Source organism: Microtus ochrogaster, chromosome 7, assembly GCF_000317375.1.
Source record: "Microtus ochrogaster isolate Prairie Vole_2 chromosome 7, MicOch1.0, whole genome shotgun sequence".
NCBI lineage: Eukaryota > Metazoa > Chordata > Mammalia > Rodentia > Cricetidae > Microtus > Microtus ochrogaster.
The window spans coordinates 61,365,625-61,387,752 of NC_022014.1; the positions used below are offsets into that span (position 1 = coordinate 61,365,625).

The 22,128-nt window shown below is 44.0% G+C and overlaps 1 protein-coding gene and 2 pseudogenes across 1 annotated transcript in view; 1 reads left to right on the top strand and 2 right to left on the bottom strand.

Moving 5' to 3' along the window:
* Positions 1-10,546, bottom strand: part of Appbp2 (amyloid beta precursor protein binding protein 2) — a 41,506-nt gene extending 30,960 nt beyond the window's left edge. Inside the window, exon 1 of the mRNA XM_005350448.2 lies at positions 10,134-10,546. Within this exon, the coding sequence (XP_005350505.1) occupies positions 10,134-10,271 (138 nt within the window). The 5' untranslated portion in view covers positions 10,272-10,546. The remainder of the gene's footprint in view (positions 1-10,133) is intronic.
* LOC101990510 lies at positions 5,856-6,451 on the bottom strand (annotated as a pseudogene).
* Positions 10,547-10,579: 33 nt separating the features above from the next.
* Positions 10,580-21,279, top strand: LOC101991082 (annotated as a pseudogene).
* The last annotated feature ends 849 nt before the right edge of the window (positions 21,280-22,128 follow it).

Below are 22,128 nucleotides of genomic sequence, written 5' to 3' on the forward strand. Positions count from 1 at the left end.
AAAAAAAAAAAAAAAAGATTTATATACTATGTGTACAGTGTTCTGTCTGCAGGCATCCCTGCCTACCAGAAGAGGGCACTAGATCTCATTATAGATGGTTGTGAGCCACCATGTGGTTGGTGAACCACCACGTGGTTGTGAGGAACTGAACTCAGGACCTCTGGAAGAGCAGTCAGTGCTCTTAATCTCTTCTTTCTTTTTTTTTTTTCAGTGCTCTTAATCTCTGAACCATCTCTACAGTACCGAGGTAAATGAATTTTACCAGCCTCTGGGTCCTCCCTTAACAGTTTCAACTCTGCAGTGGACTTTTAAAGAGAATCTAACTAGATGTGGAGAGGAAAGAAATTAAGGGCAGAGGGATGGAAACACACCTTCTATCTACTTGGTTCCTTCTTTTCCCCCAAGGCCTCAATCTCTTCAGCCACCTTGTAGCCCTTGCAAATAGATTTTTTTTTTTTTTAAATAGAAGTTTGCACTATCTAATCTGCCTCTTCACCAGATGTACCCTGTTTCTGGCCTTTTCTTTCAAGACTTCTTGGCCTTCTTCTCACCCTGGAGGATCCAGGAGTAGGCAGCATCCCTGGTGTTTTAGTTTCCAAAGTAAGGTTTGCCTATGTACAGTTCCTACTGGATAAATTATTAGTCTAAAAAAATGAACTGCTCAATTAAGAGGGGATTTCTGAGACAAGGGGTGGACCATACCTTTGATCTCATTACTCAGAGGTAGAGGCTAGATTGGGATACAGAGTGAATTCCAGGACAGTCAGGGCTACACAGAGTAGCCTATCTCAACCCTATCTCAACCCCCACTCCCACAAAAAGAGGAAATTTTTGTTTTCTGTTGGTTTTTGAGACAAGGTTTCCTGTAGCCCAGGTTGGCCATGAACTCACTGTCCAGCTATTTGTGATCCTCTAGCCTCTTATCCTGCGGCTGAGATTCAGAGTCCTAGGGATTACAGGTGTGTATCACTATAGCCAGTCTAATGATCAAGGTTTTTTGTTATTTGTCCCCCACCCCGAGACAGGGTTTCTCTGTATAGCCCTGGCTATCCTGGAACTTGCTCTGTTGACCAGGCTGGTCTCAAACATGGAGATTCACCTGCCTGACTCCCAAGTGGTGGAATTAAAGGCGTGCCCCTATTTTCCAGCCCTCTTTGAGAATGTCGCACAATGTATTTTGGTCATAGTCAATCTTGCCTTCCTCAATTCCTTCCAGATCCAGCTCCCTTCACGGCAACACAACTTTGTTCCTTTTTAAAAGTGTGTGTGTGTGTGTGTGTGTGTGTGTGTGTGCATAAAGTTCAGCTTGTGTTACACATATTCTCCTGGTTGTAGGGCCATCCACTGGTGCTTGGATTGGTTTCCAAGCACCACATCCTTAAAGAAAATCAACTCTTCCTCTCCCAGTGGAGACAGGGGTGGGAATTCATGTTCACCTCCTCACCCCCATGCTGATATTTCATTTAGCTTGAAGCAGGACTTGTGCATGCTGTCACAACTGCTCTGTTTCATTGTGATTACCTACAATCTCAGACTCTTACAGCCTTTTCAGTCCCTTACTCTACAATGAGCCATGAACCTTGCGGGGAGTCGGGTGGTATGAGCTATGCAGTGCACAGTCTTATTCTCTGCCCCTGTACCTGTCCAGTTGTAGGGTCTCTTTGTTGACTGCCATATATGTGTGATTTAAGTAACTTTTTTTAGGCAAAGTGCTAGTAGCTGGTAGAACAGCAACTTCACTTTTCTACTTAGGAGACTATGACAAAAATGGAAAAACTGAGAACAAATTCTGAATATGGTTGCTTTAATTTATAGATAAAAATAGGTGTTTCCTATTTTAACATCAGATCAAGGAAGATTCATTTCATAAAACCCAGAGCTCTCTGCACCTGTTGTATCTTCATGGTTTTGATAGCAAATACCAAAATGCTACAACAAGGAGCATTCTAGTTATTTTTCCTTATTTTTGGTGCTGGGGACCAAACCCTTGGTTTTACACATGTACTTTACCCCAGCCCCACTTTTATCAACTCAATATGTCTCTGAATATTTTAATAAGGCACCATGCTAGTTTGAAGAAAATAGTGGTGACCCCCATACACATCCCAGAGCAAAAAAAAAAAAAACAAACTATTCTCTGATCTACAAAATTAATCATCATCTATCAGAGACGAAAAACAATCCTAACTGATTTAGGAAGGTAGCTAAAGAAGTTTAAGAAGATAAATTAAATACTCTCCCCAAGAAATAATTTCAGTTGACTTCTGCAAAAGAACGGGAGTAAATAAAACTTGTGGAATTATGACAAATAGCAGTGAAAGATGCAGACATCCAACCCTTTTTAAACAGAGAAACACAAGGTAAAAATATTACAACTCTTGTGTAAACATCTGGGTTTGAAGCTATACAAAAGTAGAAAAATCTACATGGCTAAGAGAGACTCTTCTCCAAAAACAAGGTGAAGCAGGACATGGTGGTATATTCCTTTACTCAGGAGGCAGAAACAGGCACATCTCTCTCTTAAGTCCCTGTCTGAAACAAACAACAAAAGGACCAAGGTACACAGCTCCTGAGAAATACCCAAGGTTAACCTCTGGCTTCCTCATACACACCTACACTGCACACAGTACAACCACACTCACAAAACCAAACAAATCGGGTATGAACCAAGAAATTCACAAAGTTCCCACAGAGACAAATGTAAGAGCATCCAGGTGTGTGTGGGGAGATAGTAACATTTCATATAGCAACCACTGAAATTCCAGACTAGGAAATTCTGCTTACAGGACAACACAACCCATTTCTTTAAAAAAAACAAAAAAAAAAAAGCAAGAAATGAAAAGAAGGAGGAGAAGGAGGAGGTGAATTTACAGCTAAAATAACACTTAACAGAGATATCTAGCCTGAGGAGATTGCTCAGTGGATAAAAGTACTTGTTGCCCAACCAAGAAGACCTAAATTGGGCTAGAGAGATGGCTCAGCAGTTAAGAACACTGACTGTTCTTCCAGAGGACCTGAGTTCAATTACCAGCAACCACATGGTGGCTCACAACCACCTGTAATAAGATCTGGTACCCTCTTCTGGCCTGCAGGCATACATGGAGGCAGAATGTTGTATACATAATAAATAAATAAAATCTAAAAAAAAAAAAAAAAAAGAGGACCTAAATTCAAACACCCATCACTAATGTGATGCGAGAATAATTCCAGCATTAAGGGAGCACAGACAAGAGTACCACTAGAACTTGTTGGCTAACAGAAACTCTCTCAAGATAAGGCAGAGTGATAAAGTAGGGCCTACAATGTCTTCTCTGATCGTGGTAGACACAGATGCAAGTGCACATACATTACACATCATTATACACTGTATACTTCCAACATTGGCACATGAAAGGTATTTTCCAGGACCACTGAAAAGAACTGGGGCTGTAGCTCAGTTAATAGAGCACTTGGCAGCCCTGTGTGTGGTGGTGCACAAGGATCAGAACAGGGTTGTTCTTAACAACCCTGGACTACATGAGATTCTGTCTCCAAAAAAGAGAGCCATTAAGTAGTGGGATACAGGGTCTTGACTAAAACAAATAAACTGAAATTAGACACGCAATATATTAGAATGTTAGTTACTAAAACATCACAGATGAAGCCTAATCCTAGCACTCAGGAGACAGAGGCAGGTGGATTCTGAGTTTGAGGCTAAAGGTCTATATAATGAGTTCCAGGACAGCCAGGGATACACAGAGAAACCCTGTCTCAGAAAACCAAAACCAAAGCCAGGCAGTGGTGGCAGACGCCTTTAATCCCAGGACTTGGAGGGCAGAGTCAGGTGGATCTCTGTGAGTTCAAGGCCAGCCTGGTCTACAAGAGCTAGTTCCAGCACAGGCTCCAAAGCTACAGTGAAACCCTGTATCAAAAAAACCCAGAAAATAAATAAAAAAAAGAAAACCAAAACAAAAAAAAAAAAAAAAGTATATATTGATTTGTACTCCCACAAACACTGTAATAATTTTTATCATTTAAAATTCTTTTTTTTCAGCCGGGAGATGGTGGCGCACACCTTTAATCCCAGCACTCGGGAGGCAGAGGCAGACAGATCTCTGTGAGTTCGAGACCGGGCTGGTCTACAGAGCTAGTTCCAGGACAGGCACCAAAGCCACAGAGAAACCCTGTCTCGAAAAAAAACAAAAAACAAAACAAAACAAAAAAAAAACAAATTCTTTTTTTTCTTTTAGGGTTTTATTTTTACTGGGTGTGTGAGGTGCACAAGCTTCAGCTGTAGATACATAGAACACACAGAGGACAGTCTTCAGGAACACTGACCACCTCAGCTATTTTTTGAGGAAGAGTCTTACACTGGCCTGAAGCTCACCCTAGGCTTGGTTGGCTGGCCAGTGAGTCTCAGGGAGCCTGCCTGCCTGTTCTGACAACTAAATTCAGGTCCTTGTGCTTTTTATTCCAGGCTTTTGGTTTTGAACTTAGAAAAGTCTTTTCTGTGCCAAGATGGCAGGCACTGCAGTTGGCAAATATATTTTTTCAAAACAATACAAATGTTTTATTTAATAGTTGCAGGTCATCATGGGCCAAGTGGTGAACACTCAGGACCCAGCAGGAAGGTCAACACAACCTCCGAGCCTCCTTTTCTAACTCCATTAGGGAGAGTACATCTCCCTCTCGAATGGGACCTTTGACATTTAGATGTCATCCATAAATTCCACGTGTACCTGCGTGCACTGTCCCTGTGAACCGGTCCTGCCCAGCATTTTGGTTACTCTAGCGAGCTTGATGGGCTCGTGTCCATGATAATAGCAATCAGGCAGAGAGAGTCCTTTGTGTATGTGTGTGTGTATATATATATATATATATATATATATATATATATATATATATATATTGTTTTTTTTTTGTTTTTTTTGTTTTCAAGACAAGGTTTCTCTGTGGTTTTGGAGCCTGTCCTGGAACTAGCTCTTGTAGACCAGGCTGGTCTCGAACTCACAGAGATCCGCCTGCCTCTGCCTCCCAAGTGCTGGGATTAAAGGCGTGCGCCACCACCACCCGGCTTCCTTTGTATATTTTTATGTGATGCTTTTGTAATTTTTAAATTATCTTTAAAATTTCTTTAAATGATATATTCCAGTCATTTCTCCATGTAAGATGCAGACCCAATAATTTATTCTGTTAATTTTAATAGGTATACTTAAAAATTTAATCCACGGAGTTAATTTTGGTACTTAATCTGATATAGTGGTCTAACTTACATACCAAAGAGCCACTCATCTAAACAAAGCATCTCAAAAATCTTTTCCCATGATTTGAAATACAGTACTCTCTTAACATCATTATGTAATGAAACTTCAAATTGTTTTAGTTTCTTTCTGGGCTTCTATTATACTCAATAACCAATCTCTCACTCTACTGTCATTGTGCCAATGTCATGGTATATTAAAATATGTAGCGTTTTAATATACCCAGCTATCTTAAAATGCATCTCTCCCAATCACTGCGCTTCAGATTTTTCTTGGTTCAGTTTCCTGAGAGGGGGGGGGCAGGCAATTTGAGCTGGGCAGTGGTGGCACACACCTATAATCCCAGTACTCAGGAGGCAGATAGATGCAGGTAGACCTGGTCTACAAAGTGAGTTCCAGGACAGCCTGGGTTTTTACACAGAAACCTTATCTCAAAAAACCAAAAATGAAAGAAAGGCAATTTTACTGAAAAGAAAAGCAACAGAGCCCAGGCGGTGGTGGCAAGTGTCTTTAATCTCAGCACTGGAAGGCAGAAACAGGCGGATCTCTGTGAGTTCAAGGCCAGCCTGGTCTAAAAACCGAACAAACAAAAGGGAGGTGGGACCAGGCACAAGGTTAGTCCTGCTGGGCATTCAGTATCTTGGTGATCTTGTCATTTTCAATGAGCACAATGATACCCATGCTTGATGTGTCCTGAATGCCTGGGGGTCCACGGCATTCAGTATGGCTTAGGAAATGGTTTCAAACAGGTGTACTAGATCCATGTTGGGCTCCCAGAGAGAATCAAACATCCTATGTTCGGAGCAGGTACCACTGACCACAAAGTCATCAATCACCATGGGCAGCCATTGAGGTCTAGAGAGCAAATGATGGGCTTAAAAGTCTTCAGATCCAACCCAATGACAGGCTCTGTGGAGTAGGGACACAAATAGGCTAGCCACCATGTCATGAGGATATAAGACTCGATATGACCTTCCTTGAAGTCATACAGGTTCAGCTGGAACTTGAGGCTCTGGGCAACTGTCTCGATGTTGGTGGCCAACCAAGTCAGGCCTATATAGAACCTGTGACCACTGGAAAGATCTTTTGGAAGTCTGTGGTCACCATCTGAGCCTGGATTCCCAAAAAGCCTGTCTACTACTCAATGGCCACACAGTTCTTTCCTTTCATGACCATGACAGCCCTCTATTATATGACAAGATAGACACCATTGTGCTATAGAACTCCAACCGCCACTCCTTCAGATAATTTAGTCCTAAATAATTAAAAAATTAAGGAGAGTTGGAGAGAGATGGCTTAGCAGTTAAGAGTACTGCCTGCTCTTCCAAAGGTCCTAAGTTCAATTCCCAGCAACCACATGGTGGCTCACAACCATCTGTAATGAGATCTTCTCTTCTGACCTGCAGAGATAGGTGTTGGCAGAACACTGTGTAAATAAATCTTTAAGAATCTTAATAAATTAGTCAATTAATTTTGAGAAAGAGCCTACCACTGTTGTCCTGGCTAGCCTTAAACTCTGCAATGACCCTCCTGTCTCTTCCACCTCCCTAGTCCTGGAATCACAGAATGAGTCACCAAATTCAGCTCCAATTTACTTTCTAAGTTTTTGCTTTTTTTGTCTTTGAGACACAGTCTCCATATGCAGGCTACGGAGGCCCTGCATTTGTGATCTTCCTATCGCAGGCCCTCAAATACTAGGTTTCTGACACCTAGCCTTATTAATCAATCTGTACACTGTTTTACAATTTTTCAGTATGCTCTATCCATTTCTATGCCAAAATGATTCCACCCTTGGAGAAAAACATTAGGAATAAAAGTCATTTATTTTGTAGGGTATCAACTTTTATATAGCCACCTATTTACTACTGGTAAATTCATTCGTGTATTTTAGCCAGTTTTTCCTACCACAGAATTCAGCAGTTATCTCCACCTTCTGTTTAGCTTTCCTACAAAAATCTCAAGACTACTACTCCTTACCATGAGCAAGTTTCTTAGCTCCTAATCCATGACAGTCACTCCTTGCAAACTTACCTATACAGGTACCTCAGATCACCACAACCTGTCTCATCTGTAGTTCCGGCTGCTCTGGAACTCACATAGAGCCACCTGCTTCTGCCTCCCCAGTGCTGAGATTAAAATGGCTTGTGCTACTACACCTGGCTAAAAATTTTATTTATTTTATCTTATGTGTATGAGTGCTTTGCTTGTATATCATATTGTTATGGATGGTTGTAAACTACCATGTGGGCGCTGGGAAGTGAACCCCAGTCCTCTTCAAGAACAAGTGTTCTTAACCACTGAGCATTTCTATAGCCAAATATATGCTATATTAAAAAGCAACTTGGGGCTGGAGAGATGGCTCAGTGGTTAAGAGCACTGACTGCTCTTCCAAAGGTCCTGAGTTCAATTCCCAGCGACCACATGGTGGCTCACAGCCATCTGTAATGAGACCTGGTGCCCCCTTCTGGCATGCGGGCACACATGGAAGGAATGTCCTGTACACATAATAAATAAATAAAGCTTTATAAAAATAAAAAGCAACTTAAGCAGTGTGGTGGTGGCACATGTCTTTAATTCCAACAATCAGGAGGTAGAGGCAAGTGGATGTCTGGGTCAAGGCCAGCCTGAGAACAGCCAAGGCTACCCAGAGAAAAACCCTGTCTCCAAACAAGAAAGAAGGGGAGGGGGGTAATTCAAGGCCATACCAGGCAACTTAGTGAAACATTGTATCAAAATGAAAATTTTGTTGCCAAGGTGGTGGCTTAGGCCTTTATTTTTATTTTCTTCATTTTTTGAGATGAGATCCCTCAATGTAGGTCTGGCTACTTTGGAACTCCATATATATATGACCTGTGCCTTGGGCTTAAATCCCAGCACCAGTGAGGCAGAGCAGGTTTATCTCTGTGAGTCAAGAGGCTAACCTGAGGGGGGCAGTGGTGGCGCCTTTAATCCCAGGCAGAGGCAGGAGGATCTATGTGAGTTCGAGGCCAGCCTGGGCTACAAGAGCTAGTTCCAGGATGCTACAGAGAAACCCTGTCTCAAAAAACCAAAAAGAGGCTAATCTGGTTGGTCTACAGATTCCAGGACAGACAGGCCTACAACAGTTGAAACCTTTTCTCAATCCTCTACCTCTCATTTGAATGGCAAGGCTTAAACACAATAATGTAGAAAGAGGAAAGTATTAACATTGCTCCCAGCTCAGCACCAGGGTTCACATCAAGTTTCTAACCATAAAATAGTACAGTGTACCCAAAAGAAGAAAACTGAAGCCCATGAAGACCAGACACATGACAAGAACACTAACTGCTCACACTAATAATCTTCAAAGGAAAAGCTTTCTTTTTAGCGAAAATAAAAGAGACTAAAGAATTTCGACAGAATTCAAGTAGTAAAAGTATTCTTTCCTGGTTAGATTCCCAGTGATTGGCTCCAAAAGGTGTACACGTCTGCATACGATTTAATAAAACTGACAGAAATAGCACACACTGCAGCAGTTTTCCAGGTTTGAGAATAGCAGACTAATTTGTCCTTGGGATAAATGTAGCTTAAATGCATAAAATTAATATCAGTTACACACGAAAGTAAATCAGTGTATCAAAACCATTTGGAATGGAGGAAGGTTTTCTTCTAAATCCAAAAATTATACTACACGTTGTCAAAATGAATCTTCTCCAAATACTTAGGAGGGAAATGATTTTAAATGTTAGGAGCTGGTGCAAAGCAGCAGGATTTTATAGACTGCAGTATGTCAGTTGCTAATTCTGAAAAAATGTTCTCAAGCTGAAAAAAGCAGAAAATCTCTCTAATAAAGCAAACACCCTAAAACACTACACATACATAAATGAACGTACACATCTGCTAAATATCAAATTACACCACTGGAGACAACTTACTAATCAAGTAGTATTTAAAAATCTAAAAATAAAAATAAAACCTCTGCTGGTCATATTTTGCAAAGGTGGCTACTGCAAACTGGAGTTCTCGCTGACTCAAAGCAGGAGTCAGTGAATGAATCCAGTGTTCACACTCAAATGTGGGGAGAGGAAAAGGGAGGCTCCGAGTTCCCAAAGTTCTCCTCCCTCTCAGAACACTGCAAAAATTGTCCACGTCTAAGGACACCTACCCTTGAAACTCCTTGAAGAGTAACTTGGAAGACTTTCAGTTCAGATTTTTGAGGGGGAGCAATTTAGAAATGCTGCAGAATTACAATTTTCATATACGTGGGCATAATTTCTACTTATTTCCTTCGGTGATTTTCACTGCGTCCTTTCTAAAGAGCTGGTCCACACTCCCCTGTTAGTGAAATCCCTAACTCAACACCGAGTCTAAGCAGAAAAATCAAAACAAAACCTGAAATCACACAAAAAGCTTTCAAAAACATGCAAATGAAGCCCACAGACCGTTTCCAATAATCCCTAAGTAAATCACTTCGTTTTGAGAGGGAAGAAAGGAAAAAAATGGACAGAACTCCGACCAGAGGAGGGAGGAAAAAAATGAAAAGCAGTACGGGGGGGGGGGGGACGAGTGCCGGGGAGAACTGGGGGGGGATCACAGAAAAAAAAAAAAAAAAAAGTCCAGCTCAGGCTGACACTAAAGAGGACAGGGCGGAGGATACCCCAGCGACAGGAGGACCGAGTGGGACCGTGCTGAGCCGGGCATTTCCCGTGGGCCTAAACAGGGCCTCTGAGAGGATGGCGGGCAGCACTCGCACAAGAACCCCCCGGATCGCACAGGTCGGGGGACAGACGCGGGGACGGCGGGGTATCGGAAAGCCGCCACAGCAGTCGGTCTCCGAGGGGACCCTGCCTCGAGGGCTGCGGGCCCGGCCGCGGACGTGGAAGGGGGTGCGGCCCAGAGGCGGCAGCGGGGTCCGACCGAGCAGGTAGGTCGTACCTTGTAGTAAACGTCGAACTGGATATTCTCCGGCAAGGAGCGGATGTCGCGACGCGAGCGGATGTAGTTGTCCACGACAGCGGAGATGGCGGTGTTGTAGAGCGTCTCGGGGATCCACTCGAGCTCCACGGCCGCCATCTTCCCTCGCTCCTCCTCCGCCTCCTCCCGCAGGCCCCCGCCTCCCTCCGTAGCGAACCCGTGTGCGGCCCCGGAGGCTTCCGAGGGGCGGCGGCCACGCGAGGGCGCGCCTCACGGCCCCGGCCGCCTGGCCTCCGTGTGCGCGCGCGAACCGAGCACCGGCGACGACGGCGGCCGCGGGATACCGGGAAGACCGGGGCGAACGCAGTGCACTGCCGAACCCAGAGCCTCACATTCCGGGAAGGAGCGCAAACCCGGCTCCGTCCCGGCCCCGAGCTCTGCAGGGGCGGGGCTGCGTGTACGGCGTCATGACGTCAGCGCGCGCCGACGCGCCCGGGAAGGAATGCGGCAGGCGGAAAACTTGGGAGAAAGAGCTGGGACCACCTGAGGGGCGGCGGGTGCGAGTTCCCGAAGGGCGGATCCCTGGGGTGGCGGGGCCGGAGTTGTGACAGTCTTTTCCACGGCGTTCTGCGGCTCTCCAGCACAGCCTTGTCTCACTGAGCTTTAGACGAGAGCCCTCCTGAACTTCTGGGAAAAGTGTAGAATTGATTTTTTTTTCTTCACAGAAGTGCACAGTTGGGCCGGGCGTGGCGCATGCCTTTTCTCTCAGCACTTGGGAGGCAGTGGCAGGCGGATCTCCGAGTTCGAGGCCAGCCTCCTCTAAAAAGCGAATTTCAGGACAACCAGGACTGGCACACAGAGAGACCCTGTATCAAAAAATCAAAAGAAAAAAGAAAATGACATATTCAAGGAAACCACTTCACTCTAGCAATCCTTCATTGGATTCCGGCTTTAAATTTTCTTAAACACCCTCTGTCCAGTGACTAGGAGTCACGAAGAAAGCTCGTTTTTCATGGTAAAACCGTTTATATTGTAACTTTTTAGTATGTTTATCCATTTTTTTTTTTTTTTTTTTTTTTTGGTTTTTCGAGACAGGGTTTCTCTGTATCTTTGGAGCCTGTCCTGGAACTCCCTTGGTAGACCAGAGCTGGTCTCGAACTTACAGAGATCCGCCTGCCTCTGCCTCCCGAGTGCTGGGATTACAGGCGTGCGCCACCACCGCCCAGCTTATCCATTTTTTTTTAAGAAGTAAAAATTCCTTTACAGTAAATCTACGTTTGTCTGACGTACATTCTCAGACTACTGGAAGACTTTGGTAAAAAAGTGAACCTAACAGTAAGCTAAAACCTACAATGAGTGGATTTGTTTTTTAATGCTAAGCAGAGCTGGAGAGCGCTCACTGGGTAAGAGTGCTTGCAGCTCACGAAGTGGACCCTGCCTAGTTCCCTCCTCCCACACCACAGGCTCCAATTCTAGGGGACTTGATGCCCTTTTGGGTTTCTTCAGGTACCTGCTCCCACATGGTGCACATACTATAAGCTCAGGCACACTGTGCTGGTGGGTTTTTTGTTCTTGTATTGTCAACATAAGCTATGGCCTTCTGGAGAGAGGGGCAAGTCTGGAGGACACTTTCTTGATTAATAATTGGTGTGTGAGGACCCAGTGCATTCTGGCCGTGCTGTTCTCAGCAGATCCTGGAGATATAAGAAAGAAGGCTGAGCAAGCCAAGGGTCCCCAGCAATCAGCAACACTTCCCTATTGCCTCGAGTTCAGTTCCAGCCTCCAAGATCCTACCTTGAGTTCTGCCCTGACTTCCTGTCCTGATGGCTATAAGTTGCAAGCAGAAATAACAACTTTATTTCCTCCCCAAGTTGTTTTTGGTCATGGTGTTTTTATCACAACAATAGGAAGCAGCCTAGTACACATAAGTACACATAAATCTTTTTCAAGCTAAATAGGTGGTGGCTGTGATAGGACTCTACAGAAACGGAAATTAAGTCAAAGAGATGTTAGTAAATAATTCAGTGTTCTCTCTCTCTCCCTCTCTCTCTCTCTCTCTCTCTCTCTCTCTCTCCCTCTCTCAGTTTTTCAAGACAGGGTTTTTCTTTGTATCTTTGGCTGTCCTGGAACTCACTTTATAGACCAGGCTGGCCTCGAACTCACAGAGATTCTTCTACCTCTGCTTCCCAAGTGCTGGGATTAAAGGTGTGCACCATCATCTCCGGCCTTTTTTTTTTTTTTTTTTTGAGACAGGGTTTCTCTGTGTAACAGTCCTGCTGTCCAGGAACTAGCTCCATAGACCAGGCTGGCCTCGAACTCACAGAGATCTGCCTGCCTCTGCCGAGTACTGGGATTAAAGGCGTATGCCACCACCGTCCCGCTCTTTTTTTATTCTTATAAACGCCTGCTATTTATGTAATTTAATTTTTTCAGTGTGATTTCAAGAATTCAATGTAGCATCTTTCTGATCTAGCAATTTAACAAGGATGTTACCTCTATAATTGTTGATGACAGTCTCAGTTCTTTGTGTTTTTGACACAAGGTCTTACTATTTAAACAAGGCTGGCCTCAAACTCAAAGAGATCCACCTGCCTCAACCTTTGTCTCTGCCTTCTGAGTGCTGGGATTAAAGTCATGCATCACTAGGCCAGTTTCTTCTCAATGTCTTAGTCATTCTGTAGCAGCATAAATCACGGAGACAACAATTATGTCCACTCCTGATACTCGGCACTACAGGAATTGAAATGAGCTCTTTCAATGTATGTTTCACTCTGGTATTTTGACTATGAAATGGTCAAATAATTCAGCGAGAGAAAGAAGGAAGGAAGGGAGGGAGGGAGGGAGGAAAGAAAGACAGACTGTATTTGTTAATTTTCTTATTGCTGTGACAAAATCATTGACAGAAACAGATGGAGGACCTATTTGGGGTCCAGTGTGAGGGTCCACTCCAGTGTCCACTCACACCCCCATCTCATTGCCCTTTCTTACCCCTCCTGTTCGCTCAGCTCCCTTTTCTCCTCCCAATGGGTTCCTATTTACTACCATGTCCTGTCTTCTTTCTTTTTCTTTTGTGTGTGTGTCCAGATGATTTACACTGGGGTTCACAGGAGCACAGGTAAGAGATTCTAGACTATAAATAGCAGCATGGGCACCTGACCCGTGACTATCCTACTGACGAAAATGTTTCTCTCCTCCCCACTACACATTAACTATCTATCAATCCCCAGGGTAGGGTGGAGTCAGTTAAGTCCTGTCCTGTCAATAACAGGATGTTTTTGGACCCAGTCTTGTGTAGGTAATTACAGTGTTGGGATTTCAGGAATGCAATGGCCATTTCATGCCTGGAAAACAGCTGTCTGTCACGACCCACGCCACTCTCTGGCTTCTACATCCCTTCTATTCTCTCTTTTGTCATGGTCCCTAAACCTTGGAGGAGGTGATATAAATCTCCCATTTATCCCTGAGCATTCAACAGTCACTTATTCTTAGCGCTGTGACCACTGCATAGGACAGAAAGAATCTTCTCTGACCGAAGCTGACAACACCAGTAATCTGTGGGGATAAACGTAATTATTTAGAAGGCAATTTTACAGACACATCCTGTCCATTTAGCAAAGCAGCAGTAGTAGGATCCTCACTAAGTCGTCCCAGTTACAGGCGTTTGAACAGGTTTACAGGACCAGCCATGAATTCCTTCCTGTGGAGCAGGCCTCAGTTCCACTCAGGAAGTGGTTGGTCATTAGTCAACAGATGTGCTACTGTTGCACCAATGGGCACACCTTTCCTGGGTAGTCAGCAACATTGCACACAGGGTCCTCGACTGCATGTGACTGTTGAGAACAATTCTTCCCTAGCAACCTGCATAGCACATACCTACACTAGACCTCTCCAGCAGGGAGGAAGTCTCCATCCCAGGTCCAGCTTGATCTTTCTATGTCCTGTGATCAAACATGGTGTCTTCGGTATTAGTTCTCAAAACACCAAACCAAACTACCGGACATTGGTGGCGCATGCCTTTTACCCCAACATTTGGGAGATGAAGGAGCAGAACAAACCCCATTTTGAGAAGCAACTCCATTTTAGACAGGACCTAACTAAGGGGGAGGGGGTGAATGCAGCCCAGCAAAAGTTATAAAATTCCCAAGAAACTGTCAGCCCAGTGTCCAAACAATATCTGCTTGCTTTAGACATCAAACCTTGGTCCTCTGGAAGAACAACCAGTGCCCTTAGGGTCATCTCTCTAGCCCCCAACCTACCCAGTTTGGTTTTTGTTTGTTTGTTGCCAGGTCCTGGCTGTCCTAGAACTAGCTTTGTAGACCAGGCTAGCTATGAAATCACATGTTAGTGCTGGGATTAAAAGTGTGTGCCACCACCATCCAGCCTAACCCACCAAGTTTCAAGGCAAAATACTTAGATGATCTCTCCTTCTCTTTCTCTCTCTCTCTCTCTCTCTCTCTCTCTCTCTCTCTCTCTCTCTCTCTCTGTGATGAGTTCCAAATAAGCCATAATTTAAAAACTCACAGGCCAGGTGTGATAGTGCATCTTTACTCCTTTTTAACCCTATCACTCGACAAAGGGCAGGCAGATCTCTATGTGTTCTGAGCCAGCCTGGTCTATGTAGGGAAAGTTAAAGTGATGCAGTTCATTCATAATCTGGTAGCCTGAGCTGGACAACTTTCTGTTGTTGACTCTTACTTTTTTGAGGGGGACAGGATGTTGTTTTGCAGCTGATTCTGGCCTTGAAAGCATATCCTGCTGCCCTAGCTTCACAGTTACTGAGATCCCAGGCCTGCACCAACATCCTTGGCTTTGTTACACTGTTCGTAAGACTAAACTGTCTAGATGCAAGAGAATGGAGCACTGCCTGCTGTGTAGCAGAGGATGACTTTGAACTCTTGGCCTTAACCCTCCTTTACCGCCCCAGTGTTGAGTCTAAAGTCGTGAACCACCACAGCATGCTACATTAGGGATTTAGAATAGGCAGTCAGAGACAGAAAAGCAGAACAAGGGGTCACTACTCAGTTCAGATTTTTTTTAATAGGGTGATGATAAAATTCTGGTTCAAGACCAGTCTGAGCAACATGAGACTCAAACAAACAGAGCAAATTTAACATAGTGGAATTATTAACATTAGTGCTTCTGTGTCTGGCTTATTAAGGTGTTTTCTAATGGGGCTGGAAAGATGGGGCTGGAAAGTTAAGAGCACTGCCTGATCTTCCAGAGGTCCTGAGTTCAAGTCCCAGCAACCACATGGTGGCTCAAAACTACCAATAATGGGATCTGATGCCTTTTTCTGTTTGATGCCCTCTTCTGTCGTGCAGTCACAATGCATATAAAGTATTCATATACATACATAAATAAATCTCTTTTTAATGGAAGATTTTTTTCAAGTTTCGTCCATGTTATAGCATCCATCAGACTTGCATTTTGTATGCTCCTGTGCGTATGCATATGTGTACCTATGTTGTGGGATATTATTTTAAGATGTTACATTTGTTTATACTGTAGAACATTTGTTTAATGATGCAAAGATATGTTGAATTCTTTTATGTTGCATTTGTTTAACTCTGTGAAGCTGTGTTACTTTGTCTGTCTAAAACACCTGACTGGACTAATAAAAAGCTGAATGGCCAACAGCAAGGCAAGGAGAAAGGATAGGTGGGGCTGGCAGACCAAGAGAATAAATAGGAGAAAAAGAGGGAAGCAAGAGATATCAAGGAGCGAGAAGAGAAGGGGCCAGCCACCCATCCACACAGTCAGACACAGAATAAGAAGAAAAGAAAAGACATACAGAACTAAAGAAAGGTAAAGGCCCAGAGGCAAAAGATAAACAGGATAATTAAAGTTAAGAAAAGCTAGCTAGAAATAAGCCAAGCTAAGGCCAGGCATTCATAAGTAATAATAAGTCTCCATGTGGATTTGTTTGGAAACTGGGTGGTAGCCCCCCCCCCCCCCGCAAAGAGGAAAGAGCCAGAAGAGTGAAAAAGAGTGAAACAGTCAACTACACTCCCCTATGTGTGGAGGCCAGAAAACAGCTTCCAGTGTCATTCTCAGAACACATAGACCTTATCCTCTGAGCCAGAGTATCTCACTGGCCTGCAGCTTGCGAGCCTCGGAGGTCGGCCTCCCAGGTGCCGGGATTGAAAGCATGCGCTACCACACCTAGTCATTTTTTTTTTATTTTTGTTGTTTGTTTTGATTTTTGTTTTTCAAGACAGGGTTTCTCTGTAACTTTGGAGCCTGTCCTAGAACTTGCTCTGTAGCCCTAGCTGGCCTCGAACTCACAGAGATCCACCTGCCTCTGCCTCCCAAGTGCTGGGATTAAAGGCGTATACCACCACTGCCTGGCGTTAGTTTTGTTTTTAATGTGTGCTATGGGGAATAAACTCGGGTACTTATGTTTTCAAAGTAAGCATGTCTCAAGGGTAGATCTGCATTCTTTTTTAAGGCTTACTAATATTCTGCTGTGTATACACACCACACTTTGTTTAGTCGTTCATTTGTTGGTAAACAGTTGGCTTATTCTTACCTTTGGCAAATGTGACTACCACCACTATGAGCATTAAAGTAAAAAGATCTGTTTGTCCCTGTACTTTCAGTTGTTTGGGGAATATACTCAGAAGTAGAACTGCTGGACCATATGGTAATTCTATGTTTAACTTTTTGAGGAACTGCCAAACTATTTCCTACAGCATCCCTACAGGCAGTGCAGAAAGTCTCCAGTCTCTCTACGTTCTGACCAATGCTTGCTATTTTTCACATAAAAAAAAAGAATATTATAGCCATCCTAATGTGTGTGAAGGGCTATGGAAATATTTTTGTACATCACAAAAATTTACCAGAGAGGAGCTGGGCATGGTGATGTACGCCTTAAATCCATGCACACAAGAGGCAGAGGCAGGCAGATCTCTGAGTTCCAGGCCAGTCAAGATTATACACTGAGACCCTGTCTCAAAATTAATTAAATAAAGAAAAATAAATAAATTTACCACAGAGTAATGAGCTAGCTCATAAGCACAATATACTAAATATAGTGAGAGCGGAAAGCACCAAGGCAAACATTGTAGAGTAACTGTGCGAATTCCAGTTTGATTGATCTGTTTTTCTGTGTTCAGCTAAGTGTCCAGACAAGGACATTTATACAGCTTTATATCAGTTTGGGTTTCAGCCTGGCTCAGTGCTTATTCAGCAGACCCGCCACACCTACAGAGGCAGCGGCTCCTGGGTTCTTCTTTGTTTTGTTTATTCAAAGATTTATTCTATTATCGTTTGAACGTTTTCCTTTGTTTTTATGTGTATGGATGTTTTGCTTGTATGTTTGTGTGCGTATCATGGGTGTGCATTGCCCAAGGAGATCAGAAGGTGTCAGATCCATGGGACAAGTGGTTGCCAGCCACTTTACCCAAGTGCTAGGGGAGCTTAAGTGTTATTAACCACCAAGTCATCTCTCCAGCCCCTAACTAGTGTGGCTCTATGGTTCTATATTTTAAGTGAGAGAAACAAGTAGACTTTCCTTTGTTTTTTGTGGTGGTTTGAATAGGTATGGCCTATTTGAATGCCTAGCCCATAGGGAATGGCACTATTAGGAGGTGTGACCTTGTTGGACTAGGTGTGGCCTTATTGGAGGAAGGGGAGGGGCTTTGAAGTCTCATATGTGTTCAAGCCACATCCAGTGTGACAGTTCACTTCTGGTGCCTTCAGATTCAGATGTAGAACTCTCAAGTTTCTTCTCCAGCGCCATGTCTGCCTGCACTCCGCCATGTCCCGCTATGATGATAATGGACTAAACCTCTGACCCCATTAGCTAGACCCAATTAAATGTTTTCCTTTATAAGACTTGCCTTGGGCATGGTGTCTCTTTACCACAATAGAAAACCTAACTAAGACATTTTTACTTTTCAAAGTGAGTGGGAACAGACAACACAGTAGACCTGGGACAGACGGAATAGAGCTTCCCAATTTTTTTTTCAAAGCAGCCAGTTTTCCTGCAGAGGAGAAGGGAAAAGGAGGCAAAGCCCAGCTTAGAAAATATAGAAGCTCGACCATAGAGGAAAAACAACCATTCATATTGTTCCCTTCTGGCCCCTTTTGTCTCTGTCCCCAGGTGTATGGAGGGAGGGTAGAGTAAAAACGGGGAAAATAGAGACCTGAGAGAAGCCTGTACACACAGGGTCCGCTTTCACAGTCCAGATAGTATGGTATGAAATCAGACCATAGAGCAGAGGTAGTGAGCTAGGAGGGCTTCTAGCCTTAGACAACATCCCAGAACACACTGCCTGATGCTACATTGGAACATAGACTGCTGAATACAGGCAGGTAACCAGCCTCTGTGAGGCGGCCGTGACAACCTAAGAACAACAGAATGATTGTTATGATTGTTATGATTCTAATCATCTTTAGATTAGCATTCTGCTGGGTGGTGGTAGCACACACGTTTAATTCCAGCACTCGGGAGTCAAAGGCAGGCAGATTTCTGGGTTCAAGGTGAGTCTGGTCTACAGAGTGAGTTCCAGGACAGCCAGAACTACACAGAAAAATCCTGTCTCAAAAAAAAAAAAAAAAGAAAGAAAGAAAGAAAAGAAGAAAAAAAAACCCAGACTGACAGTCAATCTTAGAGAGTCCAAGAAGGAGGAAGAAACCTCTTTCAGAAGTTCAGTGAGGTCTGGGGATGTGGGTCAGCTGGTACAGTGCTTGTTTAGCATGCAAGAAACACTAGTGTGGTGTTTCACACCTGTAACCAACAGGAGGTTGGAGTAGCAGAAGATCACTGTCATTTCTAGCTACATAATTGCTGTGGGACAATGGTCTGTACCCTGTCAATTATATTTTAAACAAATGCTGATTAGCCAGTAGCCAGGCAGGAAGTATATAGGCAGGGTGACCAGGCAGGAAGTAGAAAACAGGAGAATTCTGGGAAGAGGACGTATTCTGCTGTAGTGACCCAGCCGCAGAAAAAGTAAGATGTGACTGCCTCCCCAAAAAGATACCAAACCACGTGGCTAACATAGACAAGAATAATGGGCTAATGTAAGTTATAAGAATTAGTTAAAAGAAGAGCCTGAGATACTGGGCCAATCAGTTTATAATTGATGTAGATCTCTGTGTGATTCTTTGGGACTGAATGACTGCAGGACCCAACAGGACAGAACCTCAGTCAACAGAATGGTGCCCAGTGTGGGACCCTTTACATGTCCCAGTTTGTATCCAAATACTTGAAAGAGATAGCAGTTTATCACTTTCAATCACGAAAGGGTATTATTATTCAAATTGTCCGGTGTTCCTCTATCCTCTAGCCTATATAAACATGAAAAACATGTTTCCAATCTGAAAAGAAGGCAGTCTTTTTACTGACTTAATGTTTCAACTTATCAGGGCGATGGCCCAATGGGAAATGTGTATGATGTGCAAGGCTGGTAGCCTAATCTTGATCACCATATGAAGAGAGCCGAAAGTCAATATCACAATGTTGTGTTACGGTCTCCACATATCTGTCAGGCCTAGAACCTCACAATCATATCACACACACATACAACAGAAGCTTTTTTCAAATATATCTCATTGATATTACATTATCAGGCATCTATGGATAATTCCCTCAGACAGAAATACTTCACCATGAAGTGACAAATGGATAACTAATATGGACAGGAAGATGCATAGAATTTCAAATAATATATACATATGATTAGGACATCAAGCTATAATACTGTGAAATATGCAATTGAAGACTGATTATCCTACATTATTATATTTCTATCAGTACGATAAAAAGGTTGCTTTAGATACACATATAAGGTATTTACTCTTATATTCTCTTCTATTAAGCATTTTAACACGAACTTTGTTAAAAGGTGTTGACAAAACAGCAAATGTTGGGGTACATCATCTACCCTTGGACTTACACTCAAGAGACCTCAACACGAGGATTATTAGTACAAATATATTCATAAATAATCATTAACATACAATCTAGGCTAGGTAGCAAACATCTCAAGGGAACTTGTAAGGATATGAAAAACGAAACCAGGAACAACAATCCTCTACCCTTTCACAGACACCCTTACTGGAAAAGCATGATCGCACACTGCCTGATACATAAATAAACAATGTAAGACATGGTTGATGGGCATCTCGTTCGATACATTCCAGCACAAAAGCACACATCACTAAGCGAGAGCACAGTGGGTACTGCAGCAGCTCCTTTGGCCAACAGCCGCCAAGACAGACACCAGCCCACCCAGGCCTGGTCTCTCATACTGTAAATGCAGCTGTAAAGCGTGGACTCACGCTCCTGCTTCTGGCTGCCAGACTCAGTTCCTGCTCCCCGCTCGCGCAGAGGTCTGCGATCCAGGACAGCGATCTGCGAGTTTCCCCCAAACAAATAGCCATTTATTATATTTAATTCTGAACGAGTGTGGGATTATTTTGTGACTTCGATCGTCACATAACAAGTTTGAGGCCAGCCTGGTCTACACAGCATTTCCAGGCCAGTCAGGGATCCAGAGTGAGACCCTTGTCTGTGCTGGGTAATTTTCTGTCAACTTGACACAAGCTAATGTCCTTTAAGAGGAGGGGCATTCAAGAAAATGCCTCCAGCTCTCTCCTCCAGCTGACCAAGAAGCCCAGGGGAAGGTGTCCAAGGGGGAAAGGTGGCCAAGGGGGAAAGGTGGCCAAGGGGGAAAGGTGGCCAAGGGGGAAAGGTGGCCAAGCCGAGAGGAAAGCTGCAGGCAAAGGGATGTCCCAGCTAGGAGACCACCTGTCCTTCCAGTGGGGTGGGGGCTTTAGGGGGTGTCAGTACACGCAGCACCTCAATGGAGAAGGCGGCTCAGCTGGTGGTAATGGCCCACGATGCCCCCCCCAGCTGGTGGTCTTCCTGCCTGCCCTGTGTCGGAAGATGGGGGTCCCCTACTACATCGTCAATGGAAAGGCCTGGCTGGGGCACCTGGTCCACAGGAAGACATGTTCCACTGCTGCCTTCACAGATGTTAACTCAGAAGACAAGGGTGCTCTGGCCAAGCTGGTGGAAGCTATTAGGACCAATTACAACGACAGATATGATGAGATCCGCCACCATTGGGGAGGCAGCGTCCTGGGTCCTAACTCTGTGGCTCGAATTGCCAAGCTGGAAAAGGCAAAGGCCAAAGAACTTGCCACTAAACGGGGTTAAATGTACTGCAAAGTTTTCTGTACATAAAGATAATTACAAACGTATCTTCAAAAATGCCTCTATAACATCAGGCTGAAGGCAAGCCTATCGGCCATTTTCCTAATTAGTGGTTGATGTGGGAGGGCCCTGTCATTGTGGGTGATGCTATTCCTGGACTGGTGGTCCTGGGTTCCGTAAGAAAGCAGGCTGAGGGCTGGAGAGATGGCTCAGTGGTTAAGAGCACTGGTTGTTCTTCCAGAGGTCCTGAGTTCAATTCCCAGCAACCACATGGTGACTCACAACCATCTGTAATGGGGTCTGGCGCCCTCTTCTGGCCATCAGCCATACATGCAGGCAGAACACTATACATAATAAAAAAATAAAATCTTTAAAAAAAAAAAAAGCAGGCTGAGCTAGCAATGAAGATCAAGCAAGCAAACAGTCCTCCGTGACCTCTGTAGCAGCTCCTGCTGCCAGGTCCTGCCCTGCTTGAGTTCCTACCTTGCTTTCCTTTGAGGGATTGTAGTGTGGAAGGATAAGCCAAATAAACCCTTTTCTCCCCTAGTTTCTTTGGTTATATGGAGCTTCATCACAGCAATGGTAACTCTAAGTAAGACAAGTGGGTACCAGGATCATGGGGTATTGTTGTAGCAGACCTGACCACGCTGTTTTGAGGAGGATTAGGGGAGGACTTTGGAACTTTGAGCTAGAAAAGCCCTAAGTATTACAAGCTCTGTAAGCTGTTTTGTAAGCGTGTGGGAGATAAGAATGTTGAGTGCGGGGCAGACAATGGCGGCCTGGCTTCTGGGGTTTCAGAGGGAAGATTAAAGACTATCAGGCCATCTGTTACTCTGACTTAGGAGTCTCTGG